At 36.6% G+C, this 22,850-nt stretch overlaps 2 protein-coding genes across 6 annotated transcripts in view; one reads left to right on the top strand and one right to left on the bottom strand.

Annotated features, from left to right (window-relative positions):
• The window catches only part of LOC116463411 (structural maintenance of chromosomes protein 4), a 35,079-nt gene extending 22,656 nt beyond the window's left edge, over nt 1-12,423 (bottom strand). Inside the window, exons 1-6 of one of the 2 annotated variants that reach the window (XM_032146502.2) lie at nt 12,325-12,423; nt 11,119-11,259; nt 9,998-10,176; nt 9,183-9,374; nt 7,535-7,711; nt 234-398 (exon numbers count right to left, since the gene is read on the bottom strand). In XM_032146502.2, coding sequence (XP_032002393.1) covers nt 234-398; nt 7,535-7,711; nt 9,183-9,374; nt 9,998-10,176; nt 11,119-11,254 — 849 coding nt within the window. In that variant the 5' untranslated portion in view covers nt 11,255-11,259; nt 12,325-12,423. Of the gene's footprint in view, nt 1-233; nt 399-7,534; nt 7,712-9,182; nt 9,375-9,997; nt 10,177-11,118; nt 11,319-12,324 lie in introns of those variants that run through there. The other variant, XM_032146504.2, reaches the window with a different exon arrangement.
• Nucleotides 12,424-12,565: 142 nt separating this feature from the next.
• Nucleotides 12,566-22,850, top strand: part of LOC116463412 (intraflagellar transport protein 80 homolog) — a 149,233-nt gene continuing 138,948 nt past the window's right edge. For 3 of the 4 annotated variants that reach the window (XM_058434612.1, XM_058434615.1, XM_058434614.1), the window contains exon 1: nt 12,856-13,030. The gene's annotated coding sequence lies outside the window, so the exon portion shown is untranslated. Of the gene's footprint in view, nt 12,672-12,855; nt 13,031-22,850 lie in introns of those variants that run through there. The other variant, XM_058434613.1, reaches the window with a different exon arrangement.

Here is a 22,850-nt window from a genome sequence, read left to right on the forward strand (position 1 = left end):
ATTAAAAGTTTAAAGACTGAATACACACTTCATATGTACAATATGAACTTAAAATACGCAAACATTAGATAAAAACAAATAAGGACAATGTTCATCTTAAATGTTAACATATACATTTCAATATAACATTTCTTCATTATGAAGTATTATAACATGAATATCTGACTTAGTAAAATTTGTTAAATCATAAAGGAAACATTCTCATTTACAATGAAAGTCTACAGAAGATTCACCTTCTCTCCTCTGTGTTCATTTAATATTTCAACTCTCCGACACAAAACTTTAATAGGTTCATTTAGCCGTCCACAACCAATTATATCTTCTAAATATTCAAGCATACCCTCATCGTGTTCAGTCTGGCCTTTTGGTTTCATCATAGCAATTTGTTCAACTTCGCCCTTTAAAAAAAGTTATATTTCATACTCACTGTATATGTTTAGCTAAATCAATCTTAAGTGAGAATTGGGAGCAGTTAAATAACAAAGCCAAGAGTAATAAACATCTAAATAATGTACAGTTAGTAGTGCAACAATAAGGTATAAATAAAAATGTTATTTTCACTGGTATTCCTAGAGTTTTAATTTTATATAGGGAGATATGAAACATGAATTTATATTCCCTTAGATAAATCCTTATAAAAGTGTAATATACACCCACTTACACACACTCATTGCCCCATCTAGAATGTTCAATATAAGTAAATAAAACTTGTTTCTTTAAGTAAAATTTAGGAAAGCATTCATCTGATTATAGTGGCAACATTATCAAATGTTAATAACACAATTGAAGCTCCTGTTCTAAAATAAAGAATTTTCAAAAACACTTGCATGGTTAAACTGTGCTAGGAACCCTGCCCCAAAGTAGTATTACCAACTTTCTCTACAAACATGGATTTTAGGAGTTCCTGAACAAGTAATAGGTTTCAAGAGTAGTCAAAAACTTAAATGTTCAGTTTTCTAAAAACAAGAGCCTTCAACAGAAAAGGATATTACCTATTTCTCATGGTAATAACAGAAATTAAACAGACCACCTTGACTAGAGAAAACTAATGGTACTGGTACATGAGACATCAGAAAACTTTTAGTTTGTAATCACTAATATAACAACTTTGAACTGTAATTAAAATCTTAGATTAACTTTACATATTTGCATTTATGCAGTTTAATTATGAAGAGAAAAGAGAAAAAAAAATCCATAATAAGTAACCATGAAGGGTGACTGCCAGGCAGCCATTTAGTTTGATGGTGGAGAGAAAGTTGTGTCTGAGTATGTTCAGGCCAAATGCTGCCATTTTATAGAAGTAGCTTGTTTGTACTCTAGACTATTACAATGGAAGAACAGGTACAGGCAAATGAAAAAAGATATACCTCTTATTTTCAGCAAAATAGCTAAGATGAAAAAAGTCAACAAAAACAATTACACATTAAAAATATTTTGTTTTTTTAATTTTATTAATTTAAATATCTTAGTGATTCCCATTTTGTAAGTGAATACAGGTGAACCTTAAAAATGTGGGGTAAAACTTACTAATGAGAGCATCATATTCACCAAAAGCCTCAACAAAAAAAGTAGACAATTTAATAACAGTGGACAAAACAGCTTATTTGAAAATCTACTCATAAGGCATAATTTTACTTGTATACATCACTTTTCAATACTTTTGACAGTCTATAAGCACAATGATTATCAAACAAAGTAAAACTGCTACCCCAAAAGTTATTTTCCATAACATTCATTATATTATGTATGAATTGGTATGTTAAGTGAAAATATGTAGATATTTATATAAAGTATTTTATTCTACTCTCAACTTCTAGTTCTCTCTAAATGTTTGCAGCAATAGTTTAAGTTTTAGACAGGATTGAAGCCTGGAAAAATGCCCAAACCTTTGGATTACACAGGATGAACGTTAAGTCACTGAGGAAGCCAAGAGTCTTATTCAAAGTTTGTCTCTACGTAAGGTTTATGAACAGTGGCACTACTGACATTTTGGGCTGGATATTCTTTGTTGTGGTGAGCTATGCTGGACATTATAAGATGCTTTAATAGCATTTCTAACCTTTACCCACTAGATGCCAGTAGCATCCCCCCTTCTACCTAGCTGTAACAACCAAAACTGTCTTCAGACGTTACTGAATGTCCTATGGGAAGGGGGGCAGAATTACTGTCAGCTGAGAACCACTGATCTAGAGGCCGCAGTTTGTTTGTTCACTCATTTATTATTTTTTTGAGACAGGGTCTTGTTCTATCACCTAAGCTGGAGTACAGTGGTGTAGTCTCAGCTCACCGCAGCCTTGACCTTCCAGACTCAAGCAATCCGCCCACCTCAGTGTCCCAAGTAGCCGGGACTACAAATGCACACCACCACACCCAGCTAATCTTTAAAAAAAAAAATTTTTTTTTGTACAGATGGTGGTCCCTCTATGTTGCCCAGGCTGGTCTCGAACTCCTGGACTCAAGAGATCCTTTTGCCTCAGCCTCCCAAAATGCTGGGATTAAGGGCATGAACTACCACGCCTAGTCTAGAAGTTGTAGTTTAAATCCTGTGGGTTAGTGTTTATCATCCAAATAACAAACAATATCTGACAATTAATATTCTACCCAATTCAAGGAGAATATCTGAACACTTAAGAAAACGAAAAACCATCCCAAAAGAACTTACATTTGAGTCAAACAGCCATAATGTATTATTTAAGTATACATTTTTCAGATAGCTAAAAGGTGAGATTCAGTGTAACAGTTTACGCTGAAAAAAAATATTCCTTAAAAACATCGTATTTCTCCTGGCAAATTACTTATTGAAGAGAGAGAGTACAGCTATTAAGAAACAGCTTAGCTTTGGGTAAATAACAATGGTTGCTTATTTTTGGTTGTTTGTTCCTCTCTCTCCAAATAAAATGAAAGATACAGCTATGATTTCCTCTAATAGAGTTGAGCATTTTTTTTTTTTTAAAGCAGGATATTTACAAAGCAAAATAGTTACATCTCAAATCCTATATAACATTCAGTCTTAAGATTATTACACTGTATTGCTCATTTTTAAACCAGTTACCATACTATCAGATTAGCATTATTGAATCAACAGGCTATTAACAGGCCTTTACTTGTCCTTTGACTATTAAGACTACTGTGGTATTACAGTGACAACCTGGGACTTTTCTTGTTGCTCTGTTCTTTGATGTCCTTTGCCTGCTCTACCACTTGCTACCATTTCCTTTCTTCCTCCTTCTTCCATTTGTGCCATCTCCTATGTAATCTGTAGACTGACAGTCTGTGCCTAAAGGATTCCTCCTTATTTCTTCAGAAAACTTACATAACTTGTGTAAAATTATAGAATATAGTCCCTTTATTTAGGGCACTAAGCTCAATATATTTCAGAAATAATTTTAAAACATCAACCTGAATTTAAAGTCATATCAAGGTTCAATCCAAATCACAAATAGTGACTGGCACAATCACAGACAAAAAGTGTTTCAAGTTGCTACAATACTATTATCTGACGCTGACAAAGTTTCATATGTTCCCAGTGTTCTCTATTTGCTGTATCTTAAAGCATATGAAACAAGGTCTCAAATGCTTTTTTCCCACCACTGTTATCTTAATTTATGGAATAGTTTCTTGAGTGGCAAACAAGGATATTATGATCCAGTTATACCATTCTTTGAGAATCAATTTACGAAATACAGCTTAGAAATCTAAGAGGAATGAATAGGTATGATGTCCTTTATCCTTATTCAAATGTAATTCAAATTTTAGCAAGCATAAACTACAGAAAACTCAAACAGTACATAGCTATAACAAAGTTTTGTTGTCCTAGTAAGGCCTCAATTATTCTTCTCTTTATTTTTACTTGTAATTACTATGAAGGAGGGTTTCAATCATTCTTACAGCAAATATGGGTGTTTGCATAAAAATCAAACAGCCTAAAATTACTGGGTTTAAGTTTTTATCTTGATCATCTTTTTATTTTCTGTATCTTTTATTATACTATACTATAGTGTTCTTTATCTTCCTCTAATACATTTTACTCTGATTTGATCTTTGTAAGCTACCAGAGGCCAAGAAACTAAACCACCAAGGTTAGTATCTTTCTAAAATAAAACAGAAAGAGTAATGTTAGTAGTTGGACTTCTTGATATCTATTTCTGGTTGGTTAGAGGTAGCTTCCTTGCTGCTCTCCACCACCTCCACCCTAGTTGTGGATATTGAATCAGACACCTTTGGAAAACTGAGGTATTATTGTAAAAACTAAAAATTTCTTTTGATATTATAGCATAGGCTCATTTCTACAGACTAAGAGACTAGAACCCAAGTAGTTTATGTGACAAGCTTAAGTAAGAGAAGTACATTGGAAAAAAGAACAGATGGGTAGGCAACAACTCAGACCTAGGTTAATTAAATCTCCAAATTACAAAATAATTAAAAAAAAAAAAGACCTTGGCTATTATTTATTTATTTAGAGACAAAGTCTGTCACCCAGGCTGGAGTGCAGTGGTACGATGTTGGCTCACTGCAACCTCTGCCTCCTGGGTTCAAGCAGTCCTCCCACCTCAGCCTCCTGAGTAGCTGGGACTATAGGGGTGTGTCACCTGGGACTATAGGGGTGTGTCACCATGCCCAGCTAATTTTTGTATTTTCTGTAGAGACATAGTTTCACCATGTTGCCTAGGCTGGTCTCAACTCCTGGGCTCAAGTGATCTGCCTGCCTCAGCCTTCCAAAGTGCTGAGATTATAGGCGTGAGCTAACGCGCCCAGCCTGGTTCTTGTTTCAAACTTTAGATTTTGTAACATGAAGACAAAAGCATATGAAGTTGAAAACTTTGACAAAATTAAAGTTGTGCTAATAGTTGTAGCTTTTGAGTTTACAAAAATATTCCTGAGGCAGCAATCATTAATACAACTTTTTAGTAAAAACATTAACCATTCTTCTACCCCTGAATGTAGCAAAAGCACCCCTAATTTACAAGTCATAGTTACCCAAGAAATGCTCTACAGAGCTAATAGAACTCTACTTGTATGGACTTACAATGGGACCGAGGCTCCCAAAGTAGGTATATATAAAAGAAAATGTACAATTATAAAAAACACAATGGTCAATCATAACAAACTTTCTGAGGTCATGTATGTGTCTTTAAGGACAAGAAACAAGGTTTAGCTATCTTACTATTACTTATAGCATTTTAGCATAGTGCCTTAATAGGAATTCATTTGAATGGCCAATTAATGAAATTTTTAATGAATTTAAGTAATAAAAATGTCTACTTGAAAAATTTGCTAAGTGAATATATTAACACTGAAAAATTTTACTCTTAGGAACTTCTTTTTAATCTCAAAAATAAATGTTTATTTTTACTAAATTTAGATTACTTTTGCTGTTAATCACTATTACTGGCCAAATAGTCTACATGTTTTATTCCAAGTAATAATTTAGGTCTCGGATGTTGATAACTACGGTGCTGTTTCCAATTTCTCAACCTCCCAAATCAGTTTTTAAGATAGATGTTATTCAGTAGGAGAGAAGGTAATAAAAATCACATTTTTACTTACCATCAAATGCTTTAAATTGCCACTTAGGCGTCTGAGATTTTCATAAGCGACTTAAAAAAAAAAAATCCATAGAAACCATGCCACTTCCCCTCAAAGTTTTAACTGGGTACTATTAGTTCTACCGTAGTCCAATCCCTGTTTCTTATTCCTAACAGGTGAGTTCCTAAGGTCCTTATCTGTAAATTTAATTGAGTCAAACTGAATCTGTTAACTTGGAACATTCACCTTGGTATTATTTGGGAAGAAATGTCTTTTAAACAATTGTAAAGATCACATAAAAAGGTTCAGATTATCATGTGGACAAATTGGCATTAGTATCCCATATACTTCAGAAGCACAAATGTAATATAAATTTGACAATTTATAAATTAATTACTTTGTTGGGACAATATTACATTAGCTTCCTTTATTAATGAATTATGTACAGAGATGCTGTACAGAGAAAAAAATTATCCTTAGAAGGGTTAAAATGCAGTGTATTTTGATGAATCTTTGCATAAATGTGGAACTTTGATTATCCCAGGATGACGGTAAAAGAAGACTAAGCACAAGATAAACATAAGTACGATTTCCTGCAAATTGGTATCATCATCAAATTTAGTATTATATAGGGACATAACTTTTTATCCATTATTAACCAAACCAAATCCTAGATTATGTAAGTCAATAAGACAGTTCAATTTGATTTTAAAAACACACAAAATCCTTTAATGCCACATTCTAACAATTCAAATCTTGTTTAGAAATATATCTGCAATTTCCTCAACATTAATTTTTAAATAAGTTTAGGTTGAAGTATTGCAAATATACTGGTGCCTGGTAATAAAAGATACTTAAAAAGGTTATCCTAGAATGATACTGATTTACCTTGTATACTATGAATGTCTAAAAGTAATAATTTTTAAAAACAATCGAAGAATAAAGACTAAAATGGAAACACAGGCTAATATTTTATGTTTGTTATTAGGAACATTCAGTCACCCTAACAAAACTTTTAGCATCAAATCAAAATTCCTTACTTATTTCAGTCATTTCTGCATCACAAAATAGTTTTGCTTTTATTATTATGCTTTGGTGATTCTGGATAGAACACAGGAAAAGAAGACACCCTCGAATCAAACAGGAACTTGACAAAGCCATGGTTTTACCCTTATTATTTATTTTTTTTCGAAAAATTCTAAATTTTGAGGACAGGGAAAAAAAGATAGGCGATTTTTCTTACCAAGCCATGCTGGTAGAATATACTTTTACTTAAAGAAAATAGGGTTTCTAATAAAAATCAGTTTGGCACAGGTACTTAATTTTTACATCTCTTTAAAAGGACTTGCTCTTTTAAACAGTTGTGATACTTAACAATGTAATATCAACGTTTCTTTCTTTCTTTCAGTAGTAGTGGTTCCACCAAGTAAGTCATTTTCAACAAAACAAAAACCAATTTGAGTAAAGGTTAAGTTAACCATCCAAAATGTTACAAAGATTAAATTAACTAGGTGCTTAGGTAAATCAAACACCAAGTATACAGATTTTTTCATTTTTTTGGTTATATATCAGAACAGATAACAAGAACAAAAATAAAGGAAAAGGATAGATTAAAAGATAATACATTTCATTTAAAATGTTACCTTAAAGGGAAATACAAACAATTGATAAAATAGTTGCTATGCCCCTGTCACACTAAAGCAGCACAGTAATATTGGTGTTTAATATCTATTTCACTACGCCAATATTTACGTGCTGCTAGAGTGGAACAAGTATGTCAGTTCATCCAAACAAAATGAACATCTGATGATGAAAACATAGTTTTGAATGAATTTCCTTAAATTTCTAGAGCAGCAAATAATGATTCGCATCTTGACTGTAGCATGTAAACCATGATGTGCTGCTACAGTACTTTAAGGCCTCAAAAATATAGGATTCATCCAACCTAGCTTTATAGAAAAAAAAGTAACAAGAATAAGAGAATCTTTGAAGTCTTTAATAAACTTACCTGTAAAATTAAAAATCTATTATGGTCCAAGTCAATTCCATGGCTTCGAAGAAGATTTCCAACATCCTTAAATGTTTTTTTCTTTCCACTTATGTGATAGACGGAAGTATTATCTCTGTAGGCCGTTCTGGATACATAGAAATTACTGTTAGGAATGACTTCATAATCATCCCCTTCCTGTTTTGAGGAAAAACAAAACCAGAAAACAATTGTTGGTATTAAGTCATAGGCCTACTTCAGAATTCACTCATTTCATACTGAAACTAATTCTATGGATTAAAAACTTCAATTGAACATGCACACAAACTGCCAGTAGTTCTCATTAATAACCCAACTTAGCAAAGAATTGATACTTTTCCATGCTGTTTTGGTCCCTTTCTCAAAGATCACAAAAATCAAGAAACCAAACCAACCAGCCAACGAAAAAACCCACCTCCAAACAAGCCTAAAAACGTTTATGATTGAGAAGAGGTACACAAGATTCCCATCATATCCAAAACCCACACAAATTATTAACATGTTGACAGATTAAAAAGCTGCAGCTTTTAAAAATGATGATTCAAAGAAAAAGGAAGGAAGGTAGTAACGGGGTGATACAGTTTAGTTTTTTTTGTGTGGGAGGGTAAAGAGTGTGCCATTAATTTAAAGTAAAAAGAATCACAAAGAAATAACAACTAAATTCTCTAGATTTTCTTTTAAACAGTTTTAAAAAAATCAATTGCAAATCTACTTTAACACTCACTTTCTCTTAACCTTAAAAGTTCTGTCATACTGAAGCAAAGGCTTCTAAAATTTAGATAAATCAAATGTAATTAATAGGCAATGGAATAAAATCTGATTTCCTGGCAATCTATTTCCCAACCCAACTTGTACAATAGAAAGCACAAAAGAAACCAAATTAAAATAGATGATTCTGTATAAAGTATGTATTTTTTTGTATTAAAAAAAGGAAAACGAAATTCAAAAGCCAAATCACCTCCCAATTTCATTATGTAATTAGTTTTCTATATTGTTAGGTTCCATCGAGTTATTTTTGAACAATCAATTTCCTACATTAATTATTAAACAGAAGAGAAAAAGTCTCAACAGGTAAATAATCTAGACATTTTATCTATAGTTGTCTCTATTTCTAGAAAACAAACATTAGCTTGTCCTTCCTCCATTTCTAAAGGACTTAATTACAGCAGTAGTCAAACTGAAGCAAAGCTCTTTCATATCACAGATACTCAGGGGCCACTAACATTAGAGTTAAAATGCACTGAAATAATGAAGATGGTAAAACCGGCCAACTGTTACATTTTCAAGTTTAGCCAATTTATTCTAAAGCAATCAAAATATAACTTTAAAAATGAACTGAATATTTATAGTAAAATAATGCCTATTTAGTACTCAGGACCCTAAAACTGCTCAATGCTTTTATTCCAAAAAGGATTACTATGAACTATTTGTAATTCATTTCTTTAGCTAAAAAATTAGTATTTTAACAGGCACCACCACTCCCCCAAAATAAAATACAGTCAGAGGTAATGAAACCAATGCTTTCTGCTATAATTATATACAAACTTCTTAAAGCCAAAAATAAAATATGTAATGCATTTAAGTCCATTTTCCTTACTTGAACTTGCCAATAACAATAAAGACCCCTTACCTTATCAATTATCTTTTGAAAATGAACTTCTACTGTACAACTCTGAATGTCCTTGTGTTCATCAGAATTATGTATTAATACTGAGAGTTTTTTAGATCTTATTTTTTGTGCTCGATAGCCAAACACAAAAAGCATAGAATCAATAACATTGGATTTGCCACTGCCATTTGGCCCGATAATACAGGAAAAGCGCTGCATTAAAAAAACAAAAACAAAACACGGAAAAGTTCATAAGGTCATGCTAATACTACTGATTTTAACTTAAACTGTTAGTTTTTTTACTTGCAGTTAAAAACTGCAAGTATTTAAAAGTTCTCATTGCTAATCACAGGCATACAACTTGAGTTTTCTTACATCAAGTTCTCCTCTCTTAAAAGCTTCAACATTCAATAAGAATGCTCCAATTCTAACGCAGACGTTTTAGAAAACTCATTTTATAGTTAAATTATCTAAGGGTTCCAATGAAGGCTTTAAGAAAAAAAAAATTATCCAAGGGAAAACACTCTTTCAAACAAAAACACACACCGACTCCATTCAACGGAAAACTTTATAGCTAGAGGTACCAAAGATAACCAGATAAACAAAAGATAATTTCAGTGTTAAAATCATATGAAACGTGTGTGTGTGTGTGTGTGTGTGTGTGTGTGTGTGTGTAGAGAGCGAGAGAGACAGAGAGAGAGAGAGAGAGAAAGACTATCAGGATAAATAAGGAGTGAATGAATTTTAGGAGTTACAAAACTGAAACATCTGGTAAAGACGTATTACCTTACAACAGTTATTTAAAAGTTATAAAATAGTTATTTCCATACAAATACCTTATGGAAAGGTCCCAGAATTTTCTCCCCAGCATAGGATTTGAAGTTCTGGTTTACAATATGAGTTATCATAAGCCGAGGAGCTCCAGCTTCATTGGTCATTGCTGGAGGCGGGGGAGGAGGAATGCTTTTCAAAATCTCTTCTAAACTTCTATTATCAAGTTCCTCACTTGCAGTCTCTAAGTCAGTGAAAGGAAAGGAAAAGGAAGGCAAACCGAGGGAAAAGCCTACATTAGTGCAATTAGTTCCGAGAACTAATGACTGCCCATCTTTAAAGTAGGGGATGGAGGGATGTTATTTATGAAACTTAGGAGTCTGTATTTTCCACTTAAATATGTTATTATCTTAAACTCATGGGGGTGACTAAACCTTCAGCTTGGTTTTACTAAAAAAGAAATTATAGAAAGAAATGCCACCAGTCACAAAATTCTATACACCCACACCTCTTAAGAGTCAAAACACTACAGCATAGAGCAAATCTGGGAAAACCGTAACAAGCTATTTCCTGCCGTCTATCCTAAACAGGTTAAATCCTAAGGCTCTAGATCCAATTCTCCGTACCGCTGAGCACCTGGAACCTTCATTCTGGAAACTCATGAACTTCAGCGACACTGCCACGAGGGTTTAATAATGTCACCCAACTCCTGGACTCACAAAAGCTACAATGATTTCAAATAAATTATTGTCTTCTCTTTAAAGGCAATCTAAGACCACGGAGGTGAGGTTAGGGTCAAGAAACTTTTCATCATGCTCACATAGTCATATTCATTTGTCTCCGGGAAAAAAGTTCACTTGCTCTCTTGATTGACCGTCTCCATTTTAGCGTAAATACAATAAAGATGTCTGTACCATTCCACAGGTCACAAACAAAAATTCACAACTGAACCCGTTTGCTCGCCCCCATCCCTTCCAGCGCTGTTACACCAAAATTGCACGGGAGTCCTATCTCAAAGTTGCCAAATGGCTTTCCTGAGCCCTCTACCGGACCGACACCGGACCTTCAGACGTCAACCCCGCAGCCTCTAGCCCGCGCTCAACAACCCCAGCCAGCCTCCGGCTGGGCGAGTTTGCCTGCCAGTCCCCCAGCGCGCGTTCCTGCCGAGTCGCGGCGGGTCACTCACCTGCGGCGGTGGCTGGGCTCTCCGTGCGGCCGGACGGCGGCTCAGGCTCCGCGTCGCTGCTGGCGCCGTCAGGGGACGGCGGCGGCCCTTCCTCTCTGCGCCGGGCAGTGGAGGGCTGGGTGCCTTTACGGGGCATGGTCGCTGGGGCCGGCGGACAGCGAGGACCAAGTCAGCCCGCGGGCCGCTACACAGCGCCCGCCCCACCCGGGGAAACCTCTGTCCACCGGCTTCCGAGAGCCCCGCTTAACACACCGCTTAGAGGCAGCGGGACTTCGGGAAGGGAGCCATCGAAAGACACGAGTGGCAAGAAGGCAGAACTGGTTTCTTAACAAGACCTATGTAAGTGGGAAAAACTAGACGTGCCTGAGGATCAATCAACGATTGAGCAACTGCTTAGCATTTTTTTTTTTAAGGCTCTCCACTCGTCCGCCCATAGTATAAGCGTGTAATATTCGCTAACGCATTTCTAACCAAGGAACTCCCATATGCCAGCATTTCCGGACATTCCCACGCTCTCGGGGCCAGGGATGCAAGCGCACCGACGTGGAGAAACGAGTTCGTGTCAGGGTCTGGATCCCGTGGCTAGCAACTCTCTCTAGAGCGGTGAGGACTAACTGGCGACTCGCCGCCCGCTTTCGTCTGCCCGCCCTTTAGCTCCTGGCGCCGTTGACGGCCAGGGGCATAACGAGGTCTCCCTCCTCTCTGCGGTCGGACCGCGAAGGGCGAAGGCTGGGACCAACCACTAGCAACTTCAAGTCGGACGCTGGCAGCGCTTGCTAATTTGGGGTGGCAAGAGTTTGTCTCTCCAGCTCCCAGGGCGGAGTCCCGTTGGACAGTAAACCATGAAAGGTCACCAGCGAAGGCTGAGCCCCGGTGACTAGTCCCTTGGCAGAAGAAAGGGGGGTAGGGGGAGACGCCCTTTCCCAGATAGAGACTAGGATTTTTTAAAGAAGAGATCTGCGAGGCTCGGGGCCTCCCCGAGACGTTTGAGTAGCTTGGCAAAGTGGCGCCCGGGAGCTGCGCGCGGGAGCCCGGGCCGCCGGGGAGCGGCCGAGGGGGGGAGGGGTGACAGCAAGAGAAATCTCCCAGCGGCAGCCTCAAGCCCGGACTTCGCTGCTCGGGCTCAAGGCCTCTATTTTCCAGGCGCTCGCGGACAAGGCAGGAAGTAAGAGCGTGACAACCTGACCAGGAAGAGAAGTACTTTACCTGCAGGACAGTCCACTCAGACCAAGGCTGGAGACGGTTCTGTAGTACCCACCTCCCCGCTCTTACCGGTGTTTCGGCTCCGGGTCCTTCACTCGAAAATGGCGCCTAAAATACAAACTCGAACGGAAATTCGTTACAAATGCGCGCAATGATTTCTGGGATCCACTAATTTGAAAAAAAGTGCGGCGATTATCACCGCCATCTTATGGTCGCTCCTGCGCATGCGCGAACTCCTGGCGGGACCTACGCAGAAGTTTCTACTAAGTGAAAAGGAAGAGCGAGGGATTGTTTTCTCTGTGGTCTACAGCAGCAGCACTATTATTAAAAATATTTGGAAAGACAACGTGGTAAGTTTTGAAAGATGTTTTTTAAAACGGTAGGGTTCCGCTCACAGCTGGAGGAGAGGCTCAATGGTCCAGAAACGCCTCTTCAGAAGAGGGCGGGCTCGCCGAGAGGCGGGGTCTCGGGCCCACTCGGATGACGTGCAGCGTAGAAGTATCGCGGGATGAGGAAGGGAGGGTAACTCTTAGAAGTCACTATGGTGACGGGGAGGTCGGGAGGCTTGTTGGTAACTGGTACCAGGTATTTGAGAGCAATCGCCACCGCTTTCCTGGAACTTGAGGTAAATCTCTTCACCTCTGGACCTGGTGAGAAAAGAGTTTGGAAGTTGTAGCCGTCACTGGATCCCATCTTTCCTGTTTTGAAGGTGTGTGCTTCGTGGAGCATCATTTTCTGTCTCTCTGGCGGCAGCGGGGCTCTGGGTGTAGCTTTTGGGATGCGAAGGAGGAAGCCCTGAATTTGAAGGGAGTAGAGAGACAACTAGAACAAGACCTGGATTAGTGATAGCTTAGTCCACATGTGAATAGCGCAATAACGATTTTCGAGTTACTAGTTTTTAGATCATTGATGTTACTAGTGAAAGGTTTCGGACTTTTAAAATAATTTGACTAAAAGGCTCTTTAATGGAAAAAACGACTCGCCAGTGTTCTGGTTATTTTTATGAGGAAATTATCGATCAGCAAATATTCCCTAAGTAGTGTTTGTATACATTGCACTGGATGAGGCATAATTAGGATTAGTAAGCAAGTTTGGCAATTCCTGTTCCCCGAGAACTTAGTTTTAGTGGATTTTTAACCTGAGGTCTGTGGATCTGGTGGTAGGTGATTGGGCTTCAGAGTTCATAACTCGCCTGACATTGTATACATAATTCTATGTGCATTTTTCTGGGAAGTTAGTTTTCCTACAACTTTATAATCAGAATCTCATACTTGCTCCTAATTCCCTACATTGTTAAAGAGCCACTGGCTCATTTGACTATCTCCAGTATTCATGCAACAACTGTTAAGTACTTGACATTGAGAACTACTAGCCTCCTTTTTTTTTTCTTTAACTTTTGCTTACTTAGGGTCTGGCATGTTAAATCACCAATAAATCTGCCTTTTGAATGAATTTACATTATCACTCTAAATATATTACGGTTCTTCCCTCGAAGAGCATGAAGTCAGATTCAGTGATTCTCAAAAAGGTATGGAGAGCCACCCCCCTCCCAACCAATTGTAAGAATTTGGTGAGGTTGGGAGACTGGTGTGTTTTGAATAAGCATAGACTCAATATCGTGATATATCTTTATGTTTGAAGTTAAAAGCTAATTATTGTTTTCATGAAACAAACTACAGAAAATAAAGCTTAATGAAAAAAGTTTTTTGGCTGGTAAGCATACCAAGAAGATACAAGGATTAACTTTGAGGGCTTCTGGAATTTTTGCATTTCCAAAGTTTGTAAAACACTACAAAACGTGAGTTGGAGAAGTATCAACTATGCGGATCACCTGAGGTTGGGAGTTCGAGACCAGCCTGACCAACATGGAGAAACCCCGTCTCTACTAAAAATAAAAAATTAGCAGGGCATGATAGCGCATGCCTGTAATCTCAGCTACTAGGGAGGCTGAGGCAGGAGAATCTCTTGAACGCGGGAGGTGGAGGTTGCGGTGAGCTGAGATAGTGCCATTGCACTCCAGCCTGGGAACAAGAGCGAAACTGCGTCTCAAAAAAAAAAAAAAAAAAAGTGTAGACCAAATTGAGTGGTGTATTTGGGGGAACAGAGCACAATGTAGTGGAAAGATGTAATATAGAAAACAGAATCCCAAGTTCCATCATTTTTTAGGTATATGCTTGACAGTTTCCTCACTTTGTCAATCTTGAGAGTATTTATTTATGAAACTAGCATATAATACCTGTCTCATCATACTGTTTATGATTGTTCATCTAGCACATATTCCATAAGGATTTGATTTTGCTGTGTTTATGACATTGAACTTACTAAAGTATGCTAAGGGTGAATAATGGGATATCAACTTAGAGGAAGGGTAGCTCCTGAAGGATCTTGAAAACCAAGTCAAGGATGTTAGATATGATATGGAGGAAACAGCTTTTAGAACAATTCTGAGCCAAGGAATGACTTGGTAAATGTAGGAAGAATAATTAACAGTAGTTACGTGGGGTATGTTAAAGGGGAAAGAAACTGAGATCAGTCTAGGCTTTAGTTAAGATTGTTACTATATAACAATAAGTGAGAAGTGCCTAAATAGGATGGAAAAAAATCTGGAGTCATTTTGGGGAAAAAATCTATAGCTTTTGTAGATTGTGATGGTTCAGAGTATAAACCCTTGAAGTCAGTCATATACTATACTTTGTGTATCCTTGAATTAGTGATAAGGTATAGGAAGAACGATAAGTCACAGAAAATATAGTTTTGATAAATAAACTGACTGATGGCCTTAAATTTAATTGAACCCAACCATTGCCCACTCAGAAAACTATTTTGAAAAGGGGCATAAACCAGGTTGTATAATGAGAAAACAACAAACAGCTACAGAGTAGACTTAAATCTGGAGATTTATATATACCACAAAAATAAGACATTCAGAATAAGTATAAATTTTGAGAAGATATTAGAGTCACAAGAAATAAAGACTTTTGGTTGATTGTTGCCAATATTTTGGACATGTCTCATGAAATTAACCGGGTTTAATTACAAAGAGAAGCTGGCCTACCTGGAAAAGACTGAGTTACAATCATTTTGGAAAGTATTGCTATAACCGGGTCTTATCTTCCTAGTCTAAAATGATCTGCCAGTAATCTCTATCTGCAATTTCAGGCAGTCTTAGAAGGAAAACCTCACTTTTTACATTAGAAAAAATTATAACCCACAGGAAGAAATAAGTTCAAAGAGAAAAATTGGAATTAGAATTAAAATCTTCATTTTCAATTCTTTAAGTGCAAGGTTTTTTCATCATTTTAATAATATGTGTTTTGTTTGCCTTCTAATGTCATAACATTTCAGAAAGGCTGAAATTAGATTTCTGAGTAAATATTTTAAAAGATTAAGTTTGTAATTGTAAATATTTAGATAAATTAGATAATTAATATGAATTTATGTATTTTATAAATATTTAGAGAATATTGTTTAAGATTAATAAATTAGATACAGACACAGTGCAGATAGAAGTGAATATTCCTCCTGATAATATAAGCACCTTGGTATATTAATGTTACTGAAACCCACATAACTTACCACCAAAAACCCAGGAAGCTAGAAGGCAGAACAGCTCTTTTTTGGAAATATCATTTTGAAAGATAAGTATGTTTTTATTCTGTAGGTTGGAATTCTGGAAAGATGTATTCAACAAGCAGTAGAGGTAGAGAGTATGGTTTAAGAGAGAAAATAAAATGGATAGTGTTACAAGAATAACTGGAACACTAAAAATAGGTTAGTTTTTTAAGATTGTAAGTGGAGAGAAGCTAGCACCAGACCAAGGATATTAAGAAAATGTTCATTTTTAGAATGTAAGAAGAAATAATTACAGTAATATCTAGGATAGGACCCTGTTGATTACAAGTGACAGAAAGCCCAATCCAAATTGTCTTGAGAAAAAACAAATATTGTCTCCTGGAACTAAAAATTCAGGTGACTGTAACTGGATTAAGGGTTCAGACAAAGACACAAGGATTTGGTTTCTTTCCTTGCTTTGAATTCCATTGTGTTGGCAGTATTTTCAGGTTCTATATGATGGCCTCTAGTACCTTTAGGCTCTCCCCTTGCTGTGGTAAGATAGCTACAGCAACTCCAGCCTCATATCTTCTAAAATTTAAATCCAAGGGGCAATGAGAGTTTCTCTTCCCCAGCATTGATTTGAATAAAAGTCCGGGGCCACCTGTGAAACAGTCTGTGCAAAGGGAATGGAATGCTCTAATTGGCTTAAGTCTGGGCCTCATGCCACATGGGCTAACAGTGAGGAAGTGGTTGTTCTGAAGAGAAATTCTTTTTAGGTAGGAAAAGAGTGACTATATATATGCAGGGTGAAAAAACAACTTCCACTGGAATTACTAACATTTATTAAGTGCTTACTATGTATTGGGTGCTCTACTGGACACTTTACATACTTTTCTCAGTTAATCATCATAACTAATTTGTCAGGTAGATATTATTAGCTTCATTTTACGTAAGAAAGAAAACAAAGTATAGTATCTTCATGAGAATAAGCCAGGTGAGAGTTTTAATAAGAAGGAATTCAAGTGTGGAGAATGGTGATCTTATAAACATATCATTTATCAGGGTTTTATAGAAATGCAGAAATGCATAAAAATTGGGTCATAATCCTTTCACTCAGATAATCCTATATTAAATATATAAGTGGATAGATTAAAAAATACTGTGAGCATTGTTAAAAACTTCAAACAGAACAGAAACATATAAAATCAGAATTTAAAGCTTTCCTTCTCATTCCAGTGCCCCCACCCTTTTAGGGGTCTCTCATTATTAAGTGTCTTGCATATCTTCCCAGAAAATGTTTTGGTATCCACCAGCTTAAATATATCTCACTTTTTCTTTTCACAAAAGGAATTGAATCATATAATACAGCTGTATACCTTGCTTTTGTCATTTAACATAGACATCTTTCTATATCAACATGTACAAATTCATCTCATTTTTAAAATAGTTTTTGTTTTCTTTTTTGAGATGGAGTCTCACTCTGTCGCCCAGGCTGGGGTGTAGTGGCACAATCTCGGCTCACTGCAACCTCCACCTCCTGGGTTCAAGTGATTCTCCTGCCTCAGCCTCCCGAGTAGCTGGGATTACAGGCGCCCACTACCATGCCCAGCTAATTTTCGTTATAAGTATAGCCAATAAGAATAATATTGAAGAATGTCTATTAATCATAGCTAGAATTTCAAGGAAATGTAAATACCACAGTGTACACATACACTTTAGCAAATGCATACAGGAATTGAGATGGGGTGGGAGTTGGAGGTCTTTACTAATTAAACCATGGTCGTCCAACCCATGGTCCATGGGCCACATGCGGCCCAGGACGGCCTTGAATGCAGCCCAACACAAATTTGTAAATATCCTTAAGACATTATGAGATTTTTTTGTGATTTGTTTTTCTTTGGCCCAACAGCCATCATTAATGTTAGTGTATTTTATGTGTGGCCTAAGACAATTCTTCCTCCAATGTGGCCTAGGGATGCCGCAAGATTGGACACCCCTGATAAAGTAAACTGCCATACTGTTTCCTGTGGCTAAGCCTTTGAGTCTGTGCCTGGAAATGGTGAGCCTGCTTCTCTCTCTTTTCTACCGTACAAGAGATCTCAGCTCAAGTTTACAAGTTCTGTGATGGCACCAATCTGAATAAAAGGCTTGCCTTTCTCCTTTCTCCTTTCTCTATTGGAGAAGAGACACAGGAGTCTGGTCAGAGCTATCAATTTAGGGGACTGTTGATAAAAACTGTACTTCTTTTAATAGGACCTTGGTTAGTAAAAAGCCAGCCTGCTGTCTCTGTTAACTAGTATGCAAGTGACCCAAAGAAAACTTGGTATAAGGATGCTTGTGATCTAGCTCTTGAATTTCTTACCTATTCTTCACATTCTTGTTCACTACTAGAGATTTTTCTGCCACTTCTTATCTACAGTTACATTCTTGTTGACAAGTCATGGTCTCCTGTTTATCATCTAAAATTTTTCTTATTGTTAGTGCTTTTACCTCTTAGTTTTATTTCCTAAATCTAATTCTTTTATTTTCTTCTTTAAAAACCATCTTTTTTTAAAAGTGTACAGTTTAGTGACATTAAGTATATCCACTGTTGTGCCACTGTCACATCCATTCATTCATTCATCCATCGTTCCACAGAACTCTTTTCATCCTGCAGAACTGAAACTGTACCCATTGAACAATAACTCCCTATTCTTCCTTCCCCTAGCCCCTGGCAGTCATCATTCTACTTTTTGTTTCTATGAATTTGACTACTCTAGGTACCTTATATAAGTGGAATTCATACAGTATTTGTCCTTTTGTACTAGCTTTTTTCAATTAGCATAATGCTTACTTAGGTCTAACTCTTAATTATATTTTCTTGATTTTAACCCTTCCATATTATAAACACATATATCCACACAGGGATGTAAAATCTGTGAACATTTAAATTTCTAATTTTTGATAGTATTTCAGAGTTCTGTAATGAACAGATTTGAATATACAGACAGTCTCAGACTATGATGGTTTGACATGATTTATATTGACTATGATGGTGTGAAAGGAAAGCACTTTTCAGTAGAAACTGTCTTTAAATTTTGAATTTTGATCTTTTTTTGGGCTAGTGATACATGATATGATGCTCTCTTGGGATGCTTGGCAGTGGGCAGCCTGCCGCAACATCCAGTCAACCACGTGATCATGAGGGTAAACAACTGGTAAGCTACAGTATGCAACTATAGGCTAATGTAAGTGTTCTAAGCATATTTAAGGTAGACTAGACTAAGCTATGATGTTTGGTTTGTTACATGTGTTAAATGTATTTTTGGCTTAATGATATTTTCAACTTATGATGGGTTTATTGGATGTAACCCCTTTGTAAATTGTTGAGGAGCATCTGTATATCTTGATGTACATTCATATGTGTAGGGTGAATTCCTATGACTAGGAATTATTCCCAGTGTATATTCCTTATATGATGCTTCCTTTGCATCAGTAGCTTCTAGTTTAAAATATGGCACAGATCGTAGATTTGGCAGAGCTTAAGTTTTATTAATATTTACCTGTGTTTCAGCTATAAGGAAGGCTAGAGAGGAAATAATTTGTTTTGTATAATGGGAAGAAGGACTCATAAGACAGGGAATTCCCCAAACATAGGAAATGCAGCACCAATTGACCTACCCTTCAATAATGTGTGGAAGTATCTGTTTCTCTGTACTGGCCAACTGGGTTTTGGATATTTTGCATTTGACTACTTGGAGAACAGAACAATGTATCTGGTTGTTTTAATTTTCATTTCTATAATTATAATTGAGGCTGGGCATTGTTTCTTGTTTCTGATTGCCCATGACCATCTTTATGTTTCTATGAACTGTGCATCTGTACATTTTTAAAAATAGAAGGTACCCCATTATCATTGCCCTTGATCAAATGATTTCTAAGGACTGTGCTCTCTTAGTTTTCCTCTGTTTCCATGGTATTATTAATCTATCCCTGTCCACTGAGTCCTCTGCTTCCAAACATACTAAGATGTACCCTAATTTAAAAGGCCTTCATAGCTACAGCTGTATTTCTTTCCTTTAACCCTATACTTATATACTTTTAAACACACACACACATATATATGGTATATTAATACACATATACATACTACATCTGTCTATCCACACTTACAGACCTTTAACCTCTACACTTATAATCTATGTCTACTGGCTTCATATTTTCTCCATTTGTTCATTGGACAAATGTTTACTGAGCACTTACTGTAAGGAAGGCATGTTTCTAGTTGAAGGGGATTTTTGAGTGCACAAAACAGACAAAAATTTCTGCCCTCATGGAGCTTACATCTTAGAAAGGGGCAACAGTAAGTAAAATACGTAGTATGACAGACAGACGTAATAAGGTATACAGAGAAGGCTTTACTGAGAAGGTGACTTTTGGACAAAGATATAAAGAAGGAAAGGGGAGTAAGCCATGCACCTCTCAGGGGATAGGGATTCCAGGCAGGGTGCGGTTAAGTACAAAGGCCCTGAGGCAGGAGCATGCTTGAAAGAAAAGCATAGATGTCATTGTGGCTGGAACAGTTTTATTGAAAGAGGAGAGAGGCAGAAGATATTGTCAGAGAAATAATGGGTATATTACTCAGGGCTCTCTAGAGAAACATAACAAACATGGGATATATACAGGCGTACCTCAGAGATATTGCAGGTTGGGTTCCAGACCACCACAATAAAGCTAATATTGCAATAAAGTGAGTCCCATGAAGTTTTTGGTTTCCCACTGCATATAAAAGTCATATTTACACCATATGGTAGTCTATTAAGTGTGCAGTAGTAATATGTCTAAGAAAAGAATGTACATAGCTTAATGAAAAACTACTTTATTGCTAAAAAATGCTGATACTCATCTGAGCCTTTAGTGAGTCATAATATTTTTGTTGGCTAAGGATGTTGCCTGGATGTCAATGGCTGCTGACTGATTAGGGTGGTGGTTGCTGAAGGTTGGGGTAGCTGTGGCAGTTTCTTAAAATAAAACAACAATAAAGTTTTCTGCATTGATTGACTGTTCCCTTCATGAAATATTTCTTTCTAGCATGTATGCTGTTTGGTAGCATTTTACCCAGGGTAGAACTTCTTTCAAAATTGAAGTCAGTCCTCTTCAACTCTGCTGCTGCTTTATCAAATAAGTTTATGTAATATTCTAAATCTTTTGTTATTTCAACAGGGTTCATAGCATCTTCATCAGGGGTAGATTCTATCTCAAGAAACTACTTTCTTTGTTCATCCATAAAAAGAAGCCCCTCCTCTGTTCAAGTTTCATCATGAGATTACAGTAATTTAATCACATTTTTAGGCTCCATTTCTAGTTCTCTTGCAATTTGTAAAGCAATATGTTATTTCTTAAACAATAAGACTTGAAAGCCAAAATGACTTCTTCATTCATGGGCTGCAGAAAGGATGTTGTGGGTAGCAGGCATGGAAACAACATTAATCTTGTACACCTCCATCCGAGCTCTTGGGTAATTAGGTACATTGTCAATAATCAGTAATCTTTTGAAAGGAATCTTTTTTTTTCCTGTGGAGTATGTCTCAAAAATGGGCTTAAAATAGTCAGTAAACTATGCCGTATACATATGTGCTTTCATTCAGGCTTTGTTATTCTATTTATAAAGCGCAGGCATAATTCTTAAGGGCCCTAGGATTTTTGGAATGGTAAATGAGCATTGGCTTCACCTTAAAGTCACCAGCTGCATTAGCACCTAACAAGAGAGTCAGGATGCCATTTGAAGCTTTGAAGCCAGGCATTAACTTGTCCTTTCTAATTATGAAAGTCCTAGATGGCATCATCTTGACTATTTCATCTACATTGAAAATCTGTTGCTTAGTAGAACCACCTGATTTCATTAATTATCTTAACTAGATCTGGATAACTTGCTGTAGCATCTAAGTAAGCACTTGCTGCTTCACTTTTTGCCTTCATGTTATGGAGAAGTCTTGTCTCCTTAAATCTCATGAACCAAACCCTACTAGCTTCAGACTTTTCTTCTGCAGCTTCCTCACTAAGATTTCTCAGCATTCATAGAATAAAAGAGAATTAGGGCCTTGCTCTGGATTAGGCTTTGGCTTAAGGGAATGTTGTGGCTGCTTTGATCTTCTATTCAGACCACTAAAACTTTCTCTATATCAGCAATAAGGCAGTTTTACTTTCTTATCATTCGTGTTTTCATTGGAGTAGCACTTTTAATTTTTTTCAAGAACTTTCTCTTTGCATTCATAACTTGGCTGTTTGGCACAAGAGGCCTAGCTTTTGGCCTCTCTGGGCTTTCAACATGTCTTCCTCACTAAGCTTAATCATTTCTAGCTTTGGATTTAAAGTGATAGACCCTTTTCTTGAATACTTAGAGGCCATTGTGGTGTTATTAATTCACCTAATTTCAATATTGTTGTGTCTCAGAGAATAGGGATGTCTGAAGAGAGGAGAGAGATGGGGAAACGGCTGGTGGGTGGAACAGTCAGAACACACACAACATTTATCCATTAAGTTTGCCATTTTACATGGTCATGCTTTGCGGTGCCCCAAAACAATTAAAATAGTAACATCAAATATCACTGATCACAGATCACCATGGCTGATATAATAATAATGAAAATGTCTGAAATATTGCAAGAATTACCAAAATGTGATACAGAGACACAAAGTGAGCACATGCTGTTGGAAAAATGGTTGATAGACTTGCCCAAGGCAGGGTTACCATAAACCTTCAATTTGTAAAAAAAAAAAAAAAAAAAAAAATTCAATATCTGTGAAGATAAACCAGAATAAAATGAGATATACCTTTGTCTGTATATATATGATCTATATCATATATAGATACATATATGATCTATATCATATATAGATACATATATGATCTAGATCATATATAGATACATATATGATCTAGATCATATATAGATACATATATGATCTAGATCATATATAGATACATATATGAT

The sequence above is a fragment of the Hylobates moloch genome, unplaced genomic scaffold (assembly GCF_009828535.3).
Source record: "Hylobates moloch isolate HMO894 unplaced genomic scaffold, HMol_V3 SCAFFOLD_35, whole genome shotgun sequence".
Taxonomy (NCBI): Eukaryota; Metazoa; Chordata; class Mammalia; order Primates; family Hylobatidae; genus Hylobates; species Hylobates moloch.